Here is a 17931-nt window from a genome sequence, read left to right as displayed (position 1 = left end):
TTTATGACAAAGCAAGACCAGACACCGATTTGTGTGGAGCCTCAGAGTAATTCTGTAATAAATACAGAGATAATTCTGTATTTGGAGAAGCAGGGACTGGATTCTCAACGACGCTCGGCAGAACACCTCACCCAGCCCAGCCCTCCTATCCCCATTCCTTCCAGCACCCTTCAAGCTCTCTTTTTTTTCCACGAGGATGAGAAGATGCTCCTGACCCTGCGAACTGAACCGGGGCTGCCTGTCGGAATCCTGCAGAAATAGTTTCCCGGCACCGTTGCCGTTTCCCCGGAACGCGTGGCAGCGGCATAGCGGGGCTCCGTGCAGACAGCCCACCAGCTGCCAACGGGCACTCAGCACTTTGTCAATTATATAAAGATCAGAGGATTTGGGCTCAGCCTCCCCAAAGTTGCCCTGGCAGTACCTGCTGTCTCGGTACAACTTGCCTGCACACGGGATGGGACGGAGAGGAACCTGTCAGAGCGTCAGGAAGGTGCTCGGTGCCTGTCGCTTGCTTCTGGTGGGGTATGTAATGTTTGGGACTTTGCCCGTTATCCCCACAGCTGAGAAATGGCCCAGGGTCATACAGGAGAGGTTCTGACTGTATTTGAGAGTCTCTAAGTTCTGTCCATCACCTGGAGCTCAGAGTCCCCTCCCAGGGACGCTTTTGACCCTGCAGCAGCCGCCCCACGTGCTCGGCAGGGAGAGCACATCTGCCTTTGAGATGCTGGAGTGTATTTAAATCACCTTCCTCAGGAAAGATGTTGTTTAAACTGCAATCAAGCCAGCCAAAAATAAATAAATAATCATTTACACACTTCTGTAAACAAAGCAATGAATGGCTGTGGAGCTGCCTTTACCCCAAGAGGAGGCCGTGACCTCTCCCCTCTCCAACAGCTTTGGGGAAGAGAAGTGAGATGTGGAGTGGACATTAACAGAAAATTAACCGCCAAAAATATTCACTTTACTCCATTTTGGTAAATGCAGTGTTTTAATGGGACTTCCACTGAAAAGCAGGGAAAGCTCTGGGCCCAAACACAGCGCTGGATTTTGATGTATGCTGTTGACTTCCCCAGCACAGAGCAATTTGTAATAGCTTTGCCACGCTGTTGTTTTCAAAGCTCCTGCTACATCACAAGCATTTATTTCTGACCACAAAATTACATTTATTCAACAGAAAGCAGCTCAGGGTCTTTAAGAGGTTAACTTCTGGAGTGCTTGGCTGCTCTCCAGCCTCTGTACGAGCATCAGTGCTAACGCAAGGCACACAACAGCACCCAGGCTGGCCGTGATTAATAGAGTGCTGAACACGCTGCTTTCCACATACACACACTTTTCATTCCCTTGCTTCCATAGATCATGGACTTATCCTCAAAATATCTGACTGAAATTGAATTTGGCTTCTCTCTCAACCGTTCATTTCCTATGTTATGCAAGGTTATATCCTTTTCTGCATGAGCAGAACCAAACCAGCTGCAGCTTTTGAGAAGAAAATGTGTTTTCAATTATGAAGCTGGCCTGAATATTGAACCACAGTTCTACTGCTACTCTAATTGAGCCATCATGGAGTGAACCTACAGGAAAGAAATTGTATTAATTAGGTTTGGAAATTTAACGTGAGGAAATTAAAGGGGGTAAAATAAAAAAAAAATAAAATATATGAGGTATCAGCTCAGGAATACTCCTTCAAAATGCAGAAGGAATGTAGGTCTGTAGTGGTTTAGGCACACACATTATTAGAGTACCCCTTCAAAGGCACGATTAGGAGTTCCAGCACATCAAACTGATTTTCAGCTTCTGTTGTCTGCATATGGAAAATTATTAAATTACTCCACTGACCAAATTAATAGTTTAAAGAGCAATTCAGCTAAGTGGGGAGCCAGAGTGGTCTCCTCAGAATGGCAATACCCTTAAAAGCACTTGCTCTGTGAGAAGAACATGAGAAATGGCTTTCACAGAAATCAAGTCCAGTCTGTTGTTTCGGACTCTGTGCCTTAAAGGGTTCCCCAAGTGAGGGATTACTGCATTACTGTTGGACAGTGCTCTTATGCCACATGAAAAGAATGGTAATGACCTCAGGAAATCCTTTCCCAGCCTTAAAATATCTGTCTGATGACTTCACAAATACGGATTCCAACATTAGATTTCCATACCACAACTTCAGCTCTGTGAATTAACACAGCCCCAAGACCATCAACTCCCTTTTGCTTTCTCCCTTTCAGATTTCATGGACAAACATCCAGGCACTGATGTGCCCATGGCAAAGCACAGTGACTACCCAAAACACAGCTTGGTCACATGGCTGCTTGCAGGAGGGCCTTGCAAATTACATATAATCATTTCATGACTGGATGATAAGGCTCTTTAACCTCTTTCTGATTCTGTCCTGTATTTAGCCCAGCATAGGGTGAGCAAACCATTAATAAGTTGCATCCTCAGGTTAATGGTAAGAAAAAGGAAAAAAAAAAAAAAGATAGATTTAAGACAGAAGTGACAGGAATTTTACAACTCTTAAATTAGTGACTTTAATTGTCTTCTCACAATAGCCTTTTTGCACTATCCAGACCTTAAATCTTTCAGGAAAGCCAGAAGAGTTACTCACAAAAATCAAAAGAACAATACCATCAGCTTTGAATCAGACACAACATTCTGCTCAATTAGAAAACTGCATTCAAATTTCCATTAAAATCCTAAATAAGGAAAAAGTACCATAATGAAACTATTCTCCAGTGATGAATTAATAGAGTCTCCTGCTGAACTAGGAATGCATTTTAATACTTGTAGTACGCTAAATTTCATTTCATAATGCTTTTACTTTAACTCATCATAAAAAAAAAATCCAGTTACTTAGCACACTGAGATCTATACAAAAAAAGTTATTTCCAGCTACTAATGGAAACTGGCTATTTGATAACTGAAACAGTTTTTATCTGAATGAATGAGATAAATAACTAAGGAATACAGAATGTTCTGTACTGGGGGTTTATTTAGAAATTCATATTATACAAAAGGGAAAATATGGGGGGAAGCATCAATATTCCATGCTCAAAGGAAAGAAAAATTGGCTAAAGTGACCTGTGGATTTGTTTAAATAAAGTCAGCTGGCCCCAGGTTTACCAGCAGCTCCCATAAATCACACTTGGGAGGATACATAAATACCTGAGCTTAACTTCACCTCTCTCCAAGTCACGTCAGGCTCACCAAGGTTCAGTTCAAGGACAGTTTAAGTCAACCTGAGCTGACACATTTGTTCTGCTCCTGCCCTTGCCTTTGCTCTCCTGGCCTCCCCCCTGCACTGAGCCGCTGCTCTGAACCAACCTGGTGGGAAACTAAGCCAGCAAAAAAGGGAAAAAAAAAAGAAAACTGTGCCCTGACATGGACAGGGACACCTTTCACTAGACCAGGTTACTCAGAACCCCATCCAACCTGGCCTTAAACAATTCCAGGGACAAATCTGGGGCTGAAAACTGATTTTTGTGTAGTAAAAGCAGGGCACCTCTTGCCCTCCTCCTCCTTCCTCCTCCCTGCTCACATTCCACAGGTACTCTGTGGCCAAAAGGTCCCCCTGCCAGCTCTCCCAGGACATTAAATATCAATTAACAGGTAACACACTATTGCAAAGCAATCCCACGGGGCTGGGGGGGTGGGTGTCCAGCAAAGCCATCTTGGGAAATGGTAATCAAGGCATCTCCAGTGGATCTGAAATGGGAAAAAGCCTATTTGCTTAACACAGCTTGTCCCTGAGATACCTGGAGCATTCATCTCCTGATCTTTTAGAAAGTCAGCCTTAACAACAAACAGAAACCAGATCTATATCCTGAACAATCAAATATAACTCAGCAGAACAGACCAATATCCTTCGTATTTTGATTTGTCTCCAAAACAAGATACAGTAATTACATCTATAATCAAATACCACAATTCACAGCTTAATGGTGTGCATTTATGTAGTCAATCATAATTAGTTCAGGTTTTTTAGGTTTCTAAAACCCTGTATAGATTAGGGAGACTGCAATCACCAGCTCAGAGATTCAGCAGCACAATCTTGTAACGTATTTGTGCTTTGTTTACATAACAGGGGATTTCTACCAACAAATTTTACTCCTGTGAGGTTGAATTTGTACCAAAATAAACTTAATTTTTGTATCAGTGAAGCAAAACTACAGAGGAGGAGTGTGTATGAGCCATGCACAGGAACAGGGAGCTGTCTCTGGCGAGATCTAACGGGGAGATCATCTTCACTGTAGCCAAATTTGGATTTATGCTTCTTATTTGATCCTCAGACATCCCCTTCATGAAAAACAGTGCTGAAAGCACACATGCACTTTTCAGTCAGTGCATTGCAAGCTTGAAACTGAAGTGAAAAAGGTTCTAAAAGCACTGCAATCCACTCAGAGCAATTTTAAAGTGTAAATTTCCATTGGCAAACGGACTCGCACAAGTCATTCTTTGTTCTCACAAATGTCTATTAGATACATCAAGGACAAAGCTGTCATGTTTATTTATTTATTTCTAGCAATACATGGGAAACTGGGTTGTAAAATAAAAACTACCACACTGCTTTTAAATGAGGAGTTACTGCCTAGTTGGGATACGGCTTCAGCAGGATGTCCAAATGCAAGCCTCAGTAAGGGGAGTTGGGCACCTAATTCCCTGTGCTGAAACATGCTTTAGGGGCATATTTCCTGGATAACTTTAGGGGCACAGCTCTATAATGTGTAAGAGTATAAGCTAAAACCTGTATCCACCACTTCACACAGGCATGGATCTTTATAAGGACAAATGGAATTTGCAACCTCCATCCCGGATGTTTTCCTAGCAGTGGTACCACAGCTCCCATCTGGCCTCACGTGAGTGAGCACCCCACTGCTGGCCACAGCAAAAATGGAAAATTCTCTAACTGGCCCAGCTGCCCCTGCCTATAGAAACACTTCAAAATAACAACAGTTGGCTTTGAAACTCGTGAGCACTCTACTCGTGTGCTCTCAGTGGTGTGAAGAGAAATCAGAGTCGGAGCCAGCACCAGAGCTGTTAATGCTTTCTGTTGGTTTTCCAACAAACACCTGCCAACTTAAGGTTTTCCATCAGCCCTCTTAAATACAATGTTTTACAGCTGAGAAGGTTTGCAGTGAGAACTATTTGTAGCATCCTCATATGTTGTGTAAGGACATTACACTGCACTCATGAGGAGCTCAAACCCTGAGGTTGGCGAGGCACAGCGAGCTGGATGTGCCACCTGGGTCATGCCATGGGGAGGAGATGCTGAGGGCTGCTGAGAACAAAGTGGTGTGGCCAGTTTAGGTTGTCCAGCACAAACCCAGTGTATCACAGAAAGGATGGGAAGTGACCTTAAAGGTCTCTTTCCACCCCCCTGTCATGGGCAGGGACACCTTCCACCAGACCAGGTTGCTCAGAGCTCCATCTAACCTGGCTTTAAACACTTCCAGGGATGGGGCAGCCACAACTTGTCTGGACAACCTGTGCCAGGGCCTCACCAATCTCACAGGGAAGAATTTCTTCCTAATTTAAACCTACTTCTTCCTCATTTAAACCTACTCTCTGTCAGTCTGTAGCCGTTCTCCCTCATCCTGTCACTCCATGCTCTTGCAAAAAGTCCCTCTCCATCTTTCTTACCCTTCATGTGCACACACACATCCTGCATACAGCAAAATGCAAAGGGCTGAGCCCTTGCCCTGCCCTGCCCAGGGGCTCTGTGCCCACCTGGCCACGCTCACAGCCCACCAGCACACCAGGCTCGTGTGAAGCAGCACAAAAAGCAGCATGAGAAGCATAAATAAGCTCTTACCTCTCCCTGGAAACTCTTCAGTAACGGAGCTACCTGTTTGCGCAGGTCCTGGAAGAGAGAAGTGAGACATTCCATCAGAAAAATCTGAAAGGACGGGTCGTTGTCAGGTTTTTCCTGACGTTATTTTCGGTTCTGAAGTGCTGCTTAAATTCTGATTGCATTCTATGAGGGCTCTGATTAAAACAGGAGTGTACCCTTTGAACAGGTCTGAATTCCCAGTCTGACATACACCTGTATCTGCTGCAAATGGTATTAATTACCAACACTGTGCTGATGTTGGGTAAGCACTGAATGCCTTCAGTCCCCTAATTCAGCTGAAACATTAATGAGATTAGAAGTAAATGCCTCTATCAGCATCCACAGCAGCTACACCTCTGAACTTATGCTAAGGAAATTCCCACAGATGGGAGCCAGGCTTAAAGGAAGATGACTCTGGACCATCATTTCAACTAAGAGTGCTGCTATTTTGTAAAATCTCTATTTCTATTTGTTATTTTCTCAGGAGTGCTCTGATTTTAGCCATCAGAGAACTGGAGCACATTTAAGATGACAGTATTGTTTGTTGTAACTCAAAATCTCTTCTTCCAAATCACAACACACCTAGTGCTATGAAAGTCATTAAAATACTGCCCACAGAACCAATCTAATGGTTTATAGCATATTTTTACTTAGCAACCAAGATAACTTAGGACGAAAAAAGGTATATCTATTATACATTGAATTCTCTGTGGCTCCACTTTTACGCTGGTTTGGGTCTAATTCACTTGAATTCTCATCATTCTCATTACATGCACGCCTGAAGAATAAAATCCTATAATTTTACAGAGGACAATGTTGATCATGCACAGCCAAGATGCTGGAGTCCTGGCTTTGCCACTGCCAAGACACGAGCAGTGACCTCATGGTGAACTTACACCTAGGAATAAACCTGGCAGAGGTAAAACCCAGTAAAATGATGCTGCATTTCGAAGGGCAGCACTGCTTTGGGAAGAAGGTGAATTTCCCATCCTTGGAGACTTCCAAGGCTCAGCTGACCAGACCCAGTGTGGGTGCTAAAGGCCCATTTTTAGGGCCAGGTGAGATTCTGTCAGATTCCCATCACTCCAGAGTCATGGGAACATGACTCACAACTGGGACAGCCACCAAGTGCTCCTGTAACCACGGAATCTTCCTACCTCCACACAGGCCACAGTCCCTGAGCTACCTGAACCTCCTGCAAGAGGTCATAAAGAGGTCTTTGAAGTATTTTCTCTCTATAAAAAGGGTCTGTTGAAGCCCTGAGCTTTTTGGAAAAGAAGGTGACCTTAAAAAAGTTGGGAAAGTCTCTTTTCCAACGCATTTACTTTTACATCTACAGTCAGGCAACATACTGGACATTAAACCACTCACCAAAACACTCTCAGCCCTGGATTTAATCTGATTTTCCTGAAGGAAAAGTAGGCTTTTGAGAGAACTGATTTTTGTCATTTAAATGACAAGTCATGCAGAGAGTTGGAGTATCAGGAGTTCTCCCACTCCCTGAGAAATGGCTTAGGGGGCCAAAGGCAAATGAAGCTATCAAAGACAAATGATCAGCCAAATTTCACTTCTGACATGGTTATTGCACTAAAATATAGCTTAATCCCCATCAAGGATAATGTTGCAGCTTTCTAAGCTCCCTCTTCACACTGAACTGAACTGTGCTTCTGTTCTTACACCAAGCCAAGTCACCTGAACGTTTCCTGATATCTCCTGCTGCCTGTTTTGGGAAAGGAAAAGGTTTGGTACTGTCCTTGCATATCACAGCCACCTACAAATTACACCCCTACCAAAGCAAACTGGCAGGTTGAGCAGCTTTTCCCCACTCCCTGCCTCCTCAGGGAGACCCGAGGGCTGTGCACGTTTTATAACCTGTTTTCTTTGTAACCTGACGATGCTGACATTGAAGAAAGTAACAATAACCAGGATGGCAAAACAAACGTCCACATTCAAGGCCGAAATCTGGCATGGGAGGTTTTAATGCACAGCAAAATTACATGCAGGGAATTAGATTTATAGTCCAAATACTGGTACCCTTTATAAAATCAGGAAAAATTATACCATCCAAGCAAAGCTTCTCTTGAAATACAAATATCAGCTGGTCAGAAATCACTGGTTTTAGGGCTTTTGTCCCTGGTATTGCCTCTGAATTTACTCACTAGTTTGGCACCAGCCATGAAAGTGATGTCAGAAGTGAAAGCAGAAATACAGGAGATCTAATTCCAGATCCAGAGGCAGCAGAATGCAATCCTTGCCCCTCTCTGTCTGCATGGCAAGATCCTGCTATTTAACTGCATCCTCTGACACATCCAAACTTCTGAAAGACATGATTTGCAGCTCTTTTTATTTCATTATATAAACTATGTCAGGACTTCACCTCTTATTCATCTTGAATAATGAGAGATGTTGTTGGCTGTTTATAACAGAAAAGAGGGAGAGAAGGGGGGAAGAAAGGAATACAAGGAGCATCCCAAAGGCACGAAAACAGCTGGTCAAGCTGTCAAACAGGGAGAAAAGCTTTCAGCTACAAACTCTGATTCCCACACAGCCTTCATTTAGTGAACTCAGGATGCCAAACGCTCATCCCAGCCATCAGAACACTACCAAGCAAGATTCGTGCCATGATGGGAAAACCTGTTGTGCCTGATTCACAGAGGTTTTTGGTGGTGGTAAAACATCTCCTGCTAGAGGAGGAGGCAGCTCAAAGTGCTTCAGTGCCACTGGTTATCCCACTGCAATCAGTGCTGGGCAGTCCCAGGACACACTGGTCATCAGAGCACACACTTGAACAGAGTAAAATGCTCTGGCAACTTGAAATCTTCACAATAACTTGAAATCTCTTGCAGCTGAACAACTGAGACAGAGCATCCCCCTGCCATTACCTTCGCAGAGCACACAGGTTTAGAAAAGGAACTGCAAGGAACAATCAAATACTTCAGGCAGGTGAGTGGATAAATGGCACAAGCCATCACAAAATGCATGAACCCCTTTTTCACACCAGTTTTTCTCTTCGCCCCTCTCTTCCAGCCTCCCCCTTGGAAAGAGTTTATAGGCTACTCGTATAACTCCCTCCTTGACGAAACGACATCAAAACTTTAGACAGCTCACAATAAAAGGGAAATAAAAATAAACAGACAGAAGTCAGGAATACATATGCCTCGAGTCACCAGCTCCAACTCTGCCGGGGAGATTTATTTTTGGCAGTTTGGAAAAATTCCTCATCAGACTTTGTCTGGAAATATTACCCTAACTTCAAATAGAATTTTCTCTTCTTTACACTAAATTGAACAGAAAGAAGGACGTTCAGTTCAGACCCGGGGGAATCTGCAGTGTTGGTTAGCAAGGACACTGCATGATTTATTATCTGTTTAAAGTGTGGTGGCCTTTACTGCCTGGGCTGTGATCAAAACAGGAAAAGCATCCAGCTCCAGCCCTCACACAGCTACCAAACCACTGCAGCCAAGCAGAACAGCTGAAAAGGGTACATGCAGTTGAATGTTAAAACAAATTATAATTTATCAACATAAACACACTGAAATATTTGAGTATTCCTATACAATCCCATTATTAGCCTATTTTTCCGTGCCATCTAAATATGTGCATCCTCTCTCTCTCTGGATGATTTATCTGGGGTAGAGCAGTTTTCTGAAAAAGGCTGTATCACAGACAAACTCGGTATCTGAAGCAGAGCCTATGAATTAGGATGTTGTATCATTATCTGAATGAAATCTGATCGCTGAGAACCAGTACAGCGTTTTCTTTTTACAAGGGTATAAACAAAGAGTTTATATTTTGATCAAGTAGCTACACAATGAAATCTGAATCCACATAATTTTTAGCTGCCTTTCCATTCTCATTAAAAATAACTCCGTGGAAAATAAACCAAGAATAAATCTAAGTTAAAATCCTGGGCAACAAATGCATCTTTCTGACAACTAAACTGCATTATTTATCTGTATCTTAATACACTGTGTACAGTACAAAGGACACATCAATGCTCAGGCTACCAACACTGTATCTGTAATTTACTTGAGGTCTGAAGCTACACAAGCACCTTCTGATCTCTTTGCAGGCTGCTCCATCTCATTTACCTCCCAAATGCTTATCTCTAAATGTCACAACAAGAGCCCTCTGACCCCCAGTTTGATAAAGTAGTCCAGCAAGGCTGAGTTTGACCTACACACCTTTATCATCCACACACAAGTATTGTGCCCCTGTGAAACAAAACAAACCCCAAACCTGGGCGAGTGTTCTCTCGTTCCCTATGGATGGTTCTACACATTGACTGCTGGAGACAGGCATTGGCTGGGGAATGTCACCATGTCTGGGACAGAAATCATCATGAGAAGCAGCCCACAGGTATCAGCATGGGTGACATCATTAGCTCAGCTGTCGCAACCTATTTTTGAGCTGCCTTATCACTGGTGAGATGCTCCGGCTTTCCTGCCACCTTCCCCTTTTGTGTTCCCTTCCCTGCTTGCCCACTTGGAATAAGGCACTGAACAAGTGCCCCGTGCTCTGAATCAGCAGGGCTGGACCACCTGACTCCACATACTTTCTTATGAGAACTTAAGAAAAGGAAGAAAAAGAAAAAACCCAACCCAGAACAAACCTCAAACAACTCCCAGTATATACTGACTGTGCAGGAAGGTGCCTGTCACTCATCAACATGTAACACTTCCCATCCCTGGAAGTGTCCAAGGCCAGGTTGAAGCAACCTGATCTAGTGAAAAACATTCCTACCCATGGCAGGGGTTGGAACAAGATGGTCTTTAAGGCCCCTTCCAACTCAAACCATTCCATGACTCAATGATAAAGAAAAAACAGCGTGGCTGAAGAGGAACTCTCCTGCCAAAACCTGGGAACCAGGCTGATCCTCTCTCTCCAGAGGCAGTGTGTGGGTATGATGGATATCTGTTTCTAGCAACTGGGAGGATGTTTATCCATGTGCCCTCCCAGCCAGGGCTCCACACACTCCATCCCCACAGCTTTTATGCCCATAATGTCGAGCTCCTCCTTCCCATAAATGCAGCTGGAAGGGGGAGAGGTGAAAAGCAGCCGAGCGTGAAGGATTTGGGAAGAACGCTGGCATCGCCTTCCGAGGTGTGTTTGATTGTTACACACTTCAAGGACACAACTTGTCGCTGGGAAACACACAAATCAGCAAGTTAACTATAATTAGTGGTAAGCAGTTCTGCTGGTTAATTAGAGAGAGCAGCGAGCACAGATGCTTCACCCTGCTATGGGGAAACGGGTGAGCGAGTGGGGATCACTCACTCAACTACCACTACACAAGTTTTAAATATTATTTCTTTTTTTCTTATGGAAAATCCAGAATATTCCATTTTTTTCCATCAGAAATCCTGGGCCCACATGACTGGGGGTGGAGTAAGGGAAACATTTAAGTCTTTATGTTTAATTAGTTCCAGCAAGTTCCACTTTGCTTTAATCTAAAAGAGATGAAACTGAAATCCTCAATAATTGTTCAAACAGGTATTATACAGTAGCTCAGATGACTGACTTAATTCCTAAAATATAAGGCAAAGTAAATCATATGAGTAAACAATTAATTGCTCAATTTACACTATGATTTAATGATATAAAACCTCTTATTGCTTAAGGCTGCTGAAGTATTTACTTGAAATCAGATCATTAAAGAATTAAACATGATCTTATCAATTTTCTGATGTTTTTAGTTATTTCAATACACTAACATGCCAGTGTTTTCTCTGTACAAAAAAAAAAAATCTTTTAAAGTTACATTTATAGATATGTTTCAACCCTAGCACAATGATAAATAAAAAAATCTTGATTTACAGCAGCAAAACGTACACCACAGTACTTTCAGAAATATTTCAGCTCACAGATCTTGTGCAAATTCCATTAGCTTTAATTATTTATTAGCAGTAGATTTAGATTACTGTTCTTGACCTATTTTTCAGTGTATGGACCCACCCAGCGAGAAGTGAAAAAAAATATTCCATTTGTGAAGGGCTGATTTAGTGAGCACAGACTTCACCTTCAAGGAGAATATTAAGCAAAACCCTGTGTGTTGTAATTCGAGGGGAGACGCCTGAGCTTCAGAGAGGTTACAAACAGGGCCTAACCAGCCCATGGAATAAACACAAACAGAGATTCCTTGAAAAGACATGGAATTTCTGCTGTTTAACCACTTCAGACCACTCTGCAGAACTGCAGCCACATGACAATCCCAAAGGAAGCGACGGCGACACACAGAGAAGTTTCAAGAGTTTCTTTGTGGAAATATCCTGGTTTCCACCAAACTCCAGATAACGTGGATCCTACCAAACCACAGGGAAATGGGCCTAGAGGGAGGAAAAAACTGGGGGCTGGTCCTTTCACACTGTCAAGGTGGCAAAACATGCTCTTCCCAGGCATGGAAAAACAAAGCATCCGGGATGAAAGCCTTGAAGAAAAATGAAACAAAAAAAAACCCCAACCAAACAACAAAACCAGAACTGCCCAAAAATATATCTCCACACCACTGGAAACACTAACTACTTCTGTACCACCCTGGGCTCTGTGGTGCCTCTCAGGCAGAACCTCTAAGACTGTAAATATATTTAAAGTAGGCACTAAAGGCAGTGATCTCTGCAAAGCTGGGGCTGGCACGTTGCTTTCAATGGAACCACTCGCTTTGCTGAGCCTTAATGGAATCCTCTCATGGCTTCTTGCAAGTTCAAATAAACAAAAAGCTACCAGGTTTACTCTGGGCCTGTGCAGCGACGTCCAAACAGACTGGTTACCTTCACAACTGTTTAAAACATCCCCTCTGCCAAAGCACAACTGTTGCACCCATATATATATGTAGGTAAGTGTGTGTATATATACACACATGCACTAGATATAATAGAAGAAGAATTTTTTTAACTGACTTTACAAATTAGTTTAGTGAACGATGCTTTTTAGTGTCGTGTTAAAACCTTGCTGTCATTTATAAACCAGGGAGTTAACACTGGCTAGGAAAGATGTTGAACAGAAACTATTTAGAACTTAAAAACTAGAGTTGCTAGGGAACAAAAAAAAAAATTAATTTAAACAAAAACGAGTCAGGTGGAGCTATGGAAGGAGGTAATTCTAATGAAATGAAAAGCCTGGTCACTAAAATTTCAGTAGGAGGAGGGGGAAAAAAAAAAAAGATGACTTCTGTAACAGTTCACCAATACATGCAGAAAATCCAGCATTGCTTTTAACAAACAATTTAAAAGGCTACACACTGGCTAATGGCTCCATGGAGATTTTCTCTCCTGCTAACAGTTTGTCCTCCCTTGTCAAACCCTGTGGTCCCCACTGAAGGCTGAGGTGACACCAAACATGCCATGACAGACCTTTGTCATGGGAAAAACCACGCCTGTATCATGCCAGGTCAGCAGAACTGGGATGGTTATTTCATTTATGTAATGAAAAAGCATTTGATACACCAGATAAATATTTCAGAGCCTTTGAAGTGCACTGTTCTTGCCAGCAGGACAACCACGTGTCAGTGAAATCCAGGAACTGCTGTTCCTAGGACTTGGGTCAGGCCTATAACCCTGTATATAGAAAGGATAATGAGTTGGTACAGAGCTTTGTTAAGTACCTGCAGATGTTGTTAGATAAGCACATCTGCCAAAAAAAAGGAAAGCAAACTGACTTGCTTAGTTGTGGATCCCAGTGTAGTTGTGCATACCAGCATAGCTGTACCTCCCAAAAAACAGCCTCACCTATATTTGTCAAATTTTAACTAGAACTGCTCTGTCCCTCCAAAAATTCCATGTCATTCCACAGGTTCTCTGCCCCTGCAACTGAGGTTTCCAGTGAATAAGATCCTGAACACTCCTCCCAAATCACATCCTGCAGGATCTCATCCTCCATCCACTACATTTTCCACTTTGAAAGTCTATAAAGAAGGAGTTCACACCACCTCCCTGGTTATTCACAATTACAGCCTGCAGATCAGAGGTTTCTCTTCAGCGGAAAATGGAGAACTTCTGAAAAAAGGTAATTATTATGAGCCTTAAAAAATTAACGTGTCTAATGAGAGGCTAATGACAGGGGCCATGACTCTGCAGATGATGCACCTGAAGTGCTGTGGTCCAATTAACAACACCAGTTCAAACACAGCCTAATGCTTCACATGGTGGATTTAGAAAGAAGAATATTTAATGTGAAACCATAATTGCAGCTGTAATTTTCCATATTCCCTCCACACAAGCAGTGCTGGAATCAGAGTGCACCATCCTTCAGCAGGTCTCACCTTTTGGGATGATGGAATAAGGAACTGGGTGCTGGGACTGGGGTTTCTCCTCAGTCTCAAAGAAAAAATGGGTGGGACCATTCAGAAATCATTTATTTCAATGTACAGGGTTTTTTTTTTTAGGAAAAATGGGACTACTAAAAAACATTCACATTTTAAAACCTGTTGCTGATGCCAACACACAAGCATCTGGATTTAAAGTCAGGTTAAGTTCCCAAGAAGAATAACTCTGTGTTAAATATAATAGTGAGGAGCCAGGCCTCATCCTCATGGATCCTTACAGACTACCTGTAAAAATTGGGGAGGGGCACTGCCAAGACATCAGATATTGCAAAACTGTTTTCCCTACTTATTGTTTAAATATAGATTACAACTAAAGCTGTGCATTAATCACACTCTGACTCTACCTGCATGTAAGAACACAGGTGTATTTACTGATTTATATCATTGTAGCCAACCTTCTTCTTTGATTTGAATGCAAGAAAATCCAATACTACACAATCCTCTAAAAATCTTTTTATAAGATTTTCTCCTTAACCTCAATCCTGGCCGTCCAGTTTTATTCAAAAGCCAGTTGGTCCTAGAGAAAACAAGTTGTTTCAGGAGGACCTGGGTGAAAAGCCTATTGTCCTGCAAACCCATGTCCTGTATTTGCTAAAACTCTTTGTCATCTTTTCTGTCTTTATGTTCTTTGTGACTTGTTCCACGCAGGGAGTCACTGGCTGCTCACCTGCTGTGGGTTCAGGCATCACCCTCTGGATGCAGCTGAAGTGGTAACTTCAAGATTCCAACAAAGAGGAGAAATTCAAAACAAAAAATAAAAAAGAACACTGACAATCTCAAAAACTTCAGGATACAGACCCAGAGGTTTTACTACATCTGATTTAGCATACCTGGTAAAAACACCTCAAAATTAATACAACTGTCATCCTGCTGACCTAAATAAAGAAAATGCAGCACAGAGCTTTTCATGTTGCTTCAGCGAGTGAAGCAACTGGGAGAAAACAAACTTCTGCTGCCTTTACACTTCCTGGCAAAATTCCTACAGAAACAGGCTCAGGCCCATAGTGCTTTGGTAGCACACAGTAGACAGAAATGAATCACCAGAATGAAAGAAAAGCAAAAGCTCACTACAGACTTCTTCAATACATTTACTGTTTGTTAGTCGAACTCAAGAAATAAAAAACCCACATAAAGCGCTTTGGAGCAGCAGCATCTCCTCACCACTGTAATATATGGTCTCAGCTGGGATTAATTCCCAAATTCACGGGATGAACTGGGAACTGTTGCAGTGCTTGGGAGGGGGGGAGAGAAAGAGATAAAAAGATCAGGCAAAGGAACCCAGAGAATTGAAGATCCTGCTGCTTCCCCGTCGGTCAAGGCTGCGAGCCCAGCACTGAATCACCATCAGCTCAATGGCAGATTAAAATGAGACATACTTGTGTAATAATAAATCAACAGAATTAATACAAGCTTATCTTCCACCAACTTAGAAAAGGGGGAGGTGACAAATTGTGCTTAAGGACAAACAGTTTTACTGTTGCTGCACAAGCTGAGTGTCTGTAGGAAATGGCTAAATTTAGACAGCCAGCTTTTGATGAGAGCAACGGAAATTAATTCAAGTTTTTTTGTCTGTGTGGTTTTTTTAAACAGCTCTAGAATGTTACTCATCTCTCGAAACTCTTACCAAAAGAAGAGACTTCATAATGCACCATCCCTCCCTGCCTACTCCCTCCTACTCTTGCCCCTATAAAAGGAAGAATTGCTCCTTTGGGCTACAGCAATTTAGGAACTTAATGCAGTTTAACAAATTCCCTATCTCTTGGCTGGAGCTGTTTGGCTCCGACAGATGAATCAGAGAAGTCCATAAACGTCTGGAGGATTCCTACAGACTTTTTCTTGGATGACTATATATGGCAAGTACAGATCAAGTTATCTGCAATCGTTTTAACCTAAGCTTCAAACTTTTTACCTTATTTCTGGCTTTGTGGCAAACTGCCTTCATCTGCAACACCCCGGAACTGGACACAAACATGACAACTGCTTTTCCCAAAAGCATTTTCCCACTCCTTGCAAGGCAGTAAAAACCACTTGAATTAAGATACACTTAAGTAAAAATTAACTTTTTTTCAATCCCTTCTGCCTCTCAGCAATACATTTCCATAGATGAGCGACCCGGACTGTGATGGTGTGAAGCTCATGTTTTCATTTACACTGTTTTGCTGTTATTGAAGGTGCACCTCACCAGGCAGCAGATGTTTTCCATCACTTATTACCTGAAATACCAACTAACACCAAGTTGTCACGAGAAGTCTTGCACAAACTGGCAATGGAAGTGAAATCCACGCTCAAAAAAAAAAGGAAGAGGGGAGGTCAAAACTGCCCGACTGATGTACACAGGGACTTACAAAGGAATTCCAGCCATGCCTGCAACACCCTTTAATGCAGAGAAATAGTCAATAAACTTCTTCCTATCACCATCTTTTACACATCTGATCATTTTTACAAGATGCTTAGTGAATACATCAAAGCCAACAGCATGTGATACAATACTGAAGGCTTCTTTTAGCTGCATCCAAAGCCTTTTCTCCGTGCGTCCAAAGCAAAGGGTATGCCAAGTTCAAGCAAGTTCTTTAAGCTAAATATTCCTAACGTGTCTCAAATGGACATCCTGTGCCACTGAGGGCTCCCAGTGGGTAAGATCCCAGCTCCTCAAAGCCAGCAGTGAAACCTGGGTGTGCAAACTTGAAAGCCTGAAAGCGAACTCTGAGTTTTGGATGCAAAAATGCCGCAAGGGCTCACTTTTAAATGTCACTTAAAGCAAAGATCCACGGCCAGACCTTTCCTCTGCAAGAGCCTACAACTGATGCCCCTGGTGGAACTCAGCAGAGGAAGAATTGTGGCACAGCCACTGCCCCATTGCTCTAAACTGTGGGGCAGAGTCACAGAGGACTGAGAGCTGCCAGCACGAAATGTAGGCACAGTCACGCTCCATCCCGAGAAACACTCCGAGGAAATGCAGATAAAACAGGTAAAGAAAAAGCCACTGTTCAGAGGAGATTGTATCTTACCCAGCTGCTTATTAACACCGTGCAGTTAAAACATGGTATTTTAAATTTCCAAAGGCGTGCTGTGCCTGGAAATGCAATATTTGAATAAGCACTCTTAAGACTCAAAGCATATCAGGTTTTCCCACCTGACTACACCCTTATAAACAGTGACATTTCTGAACCACTGATCTCTTTCTTAGCCAGGGCAGGGCAGGCACTGAGGCTCATGCTTAAGGGGAAAAAAAAAAAAAAAAAGGAAAAGGAAAATTGGGCAAGTGACATCGTGGACTCTCTAAATCAGTATTGATTACACAACTTATCTTGATTTTATAACTTCTACTTATTGGATCCTGATCATCTGTGCTTATAAAAAAGCTGGAATTGCTCATTTTTTGAATTGATTTTTGGAATGGCTTGTGCAGCGTTTGATGGTCCCTCAGATCTGAGGACTGAGATAACTCATTCATCCCATGGATTCACTCGTGCCATGGATCCATCAAAGCACAGGTGCCTGATGTGTTATTCCTGATGCTGCTCTCCAAGTTCATATAAGAACAAGGAAATGTTTCAGTGCCATTATCAGACAGTGGGAGCATAAACAACTGTTAGCACCTCTTGGGACAGAACAGATATTATTCAGTTGCATTCCATGGGGCTTTTTTCCTAGTGTAGATCCTGGGGAAAGGGCTGCATGACAGAAAATCCTCATGGGTCAAGTTCTAGATGCACCAGCTGTGAGTGAGACAACTCCACAGCCCAGCTCTCTGCACTGCAATCTGCTTTTTTCCAACCATGTCAGACCT

General features: G+C 42.6%; 1 protein-coding gene across 7 annotated transcripts in view; it reads right to left on the bottom strand.

Annotated features, from left to right (window-relative positions):
* CUX1 (cut like homeobox 1) overlaps window positions 1-17931 on the bottom strand; it is a 271261-nt gene that overhangs the window by 158381 nt on the left and 94949 nt on the right. For all 7 annotated transcript variants that reach the window (XM_051809840.1, XM_051809835.1, XM_051809836.1 and 4 more), the window contains exon 3: window positions 5804-5851. In XM_051809840.1, the coding sequence (XP_051665800.1) occupies window positions 5804-5851 (48 nt within the window). The remainder of the gene's footprint in view (window positions 1-5803; window positions 5852-17931) is intronic.

Source organism: Manacus candei, unplaced genomic scaffold, assembly GCF_025592945.1.
Source record: "Manacus candei isolate 608988 ecotype Guabito, Panama unplaced genomic scaffold, ASM2559294v1 h1tg000076l, whole genome shotgun sequence".
Classification (NCBI taxonomy): Eukaryota; Metazoa; Chordata; class Aves; order Passeriformes; family Pipridae; genus Manacus; species Manacus candei.
This window is presented reverse-complemented; position numbering and strand designations above follow the sequence as displayed.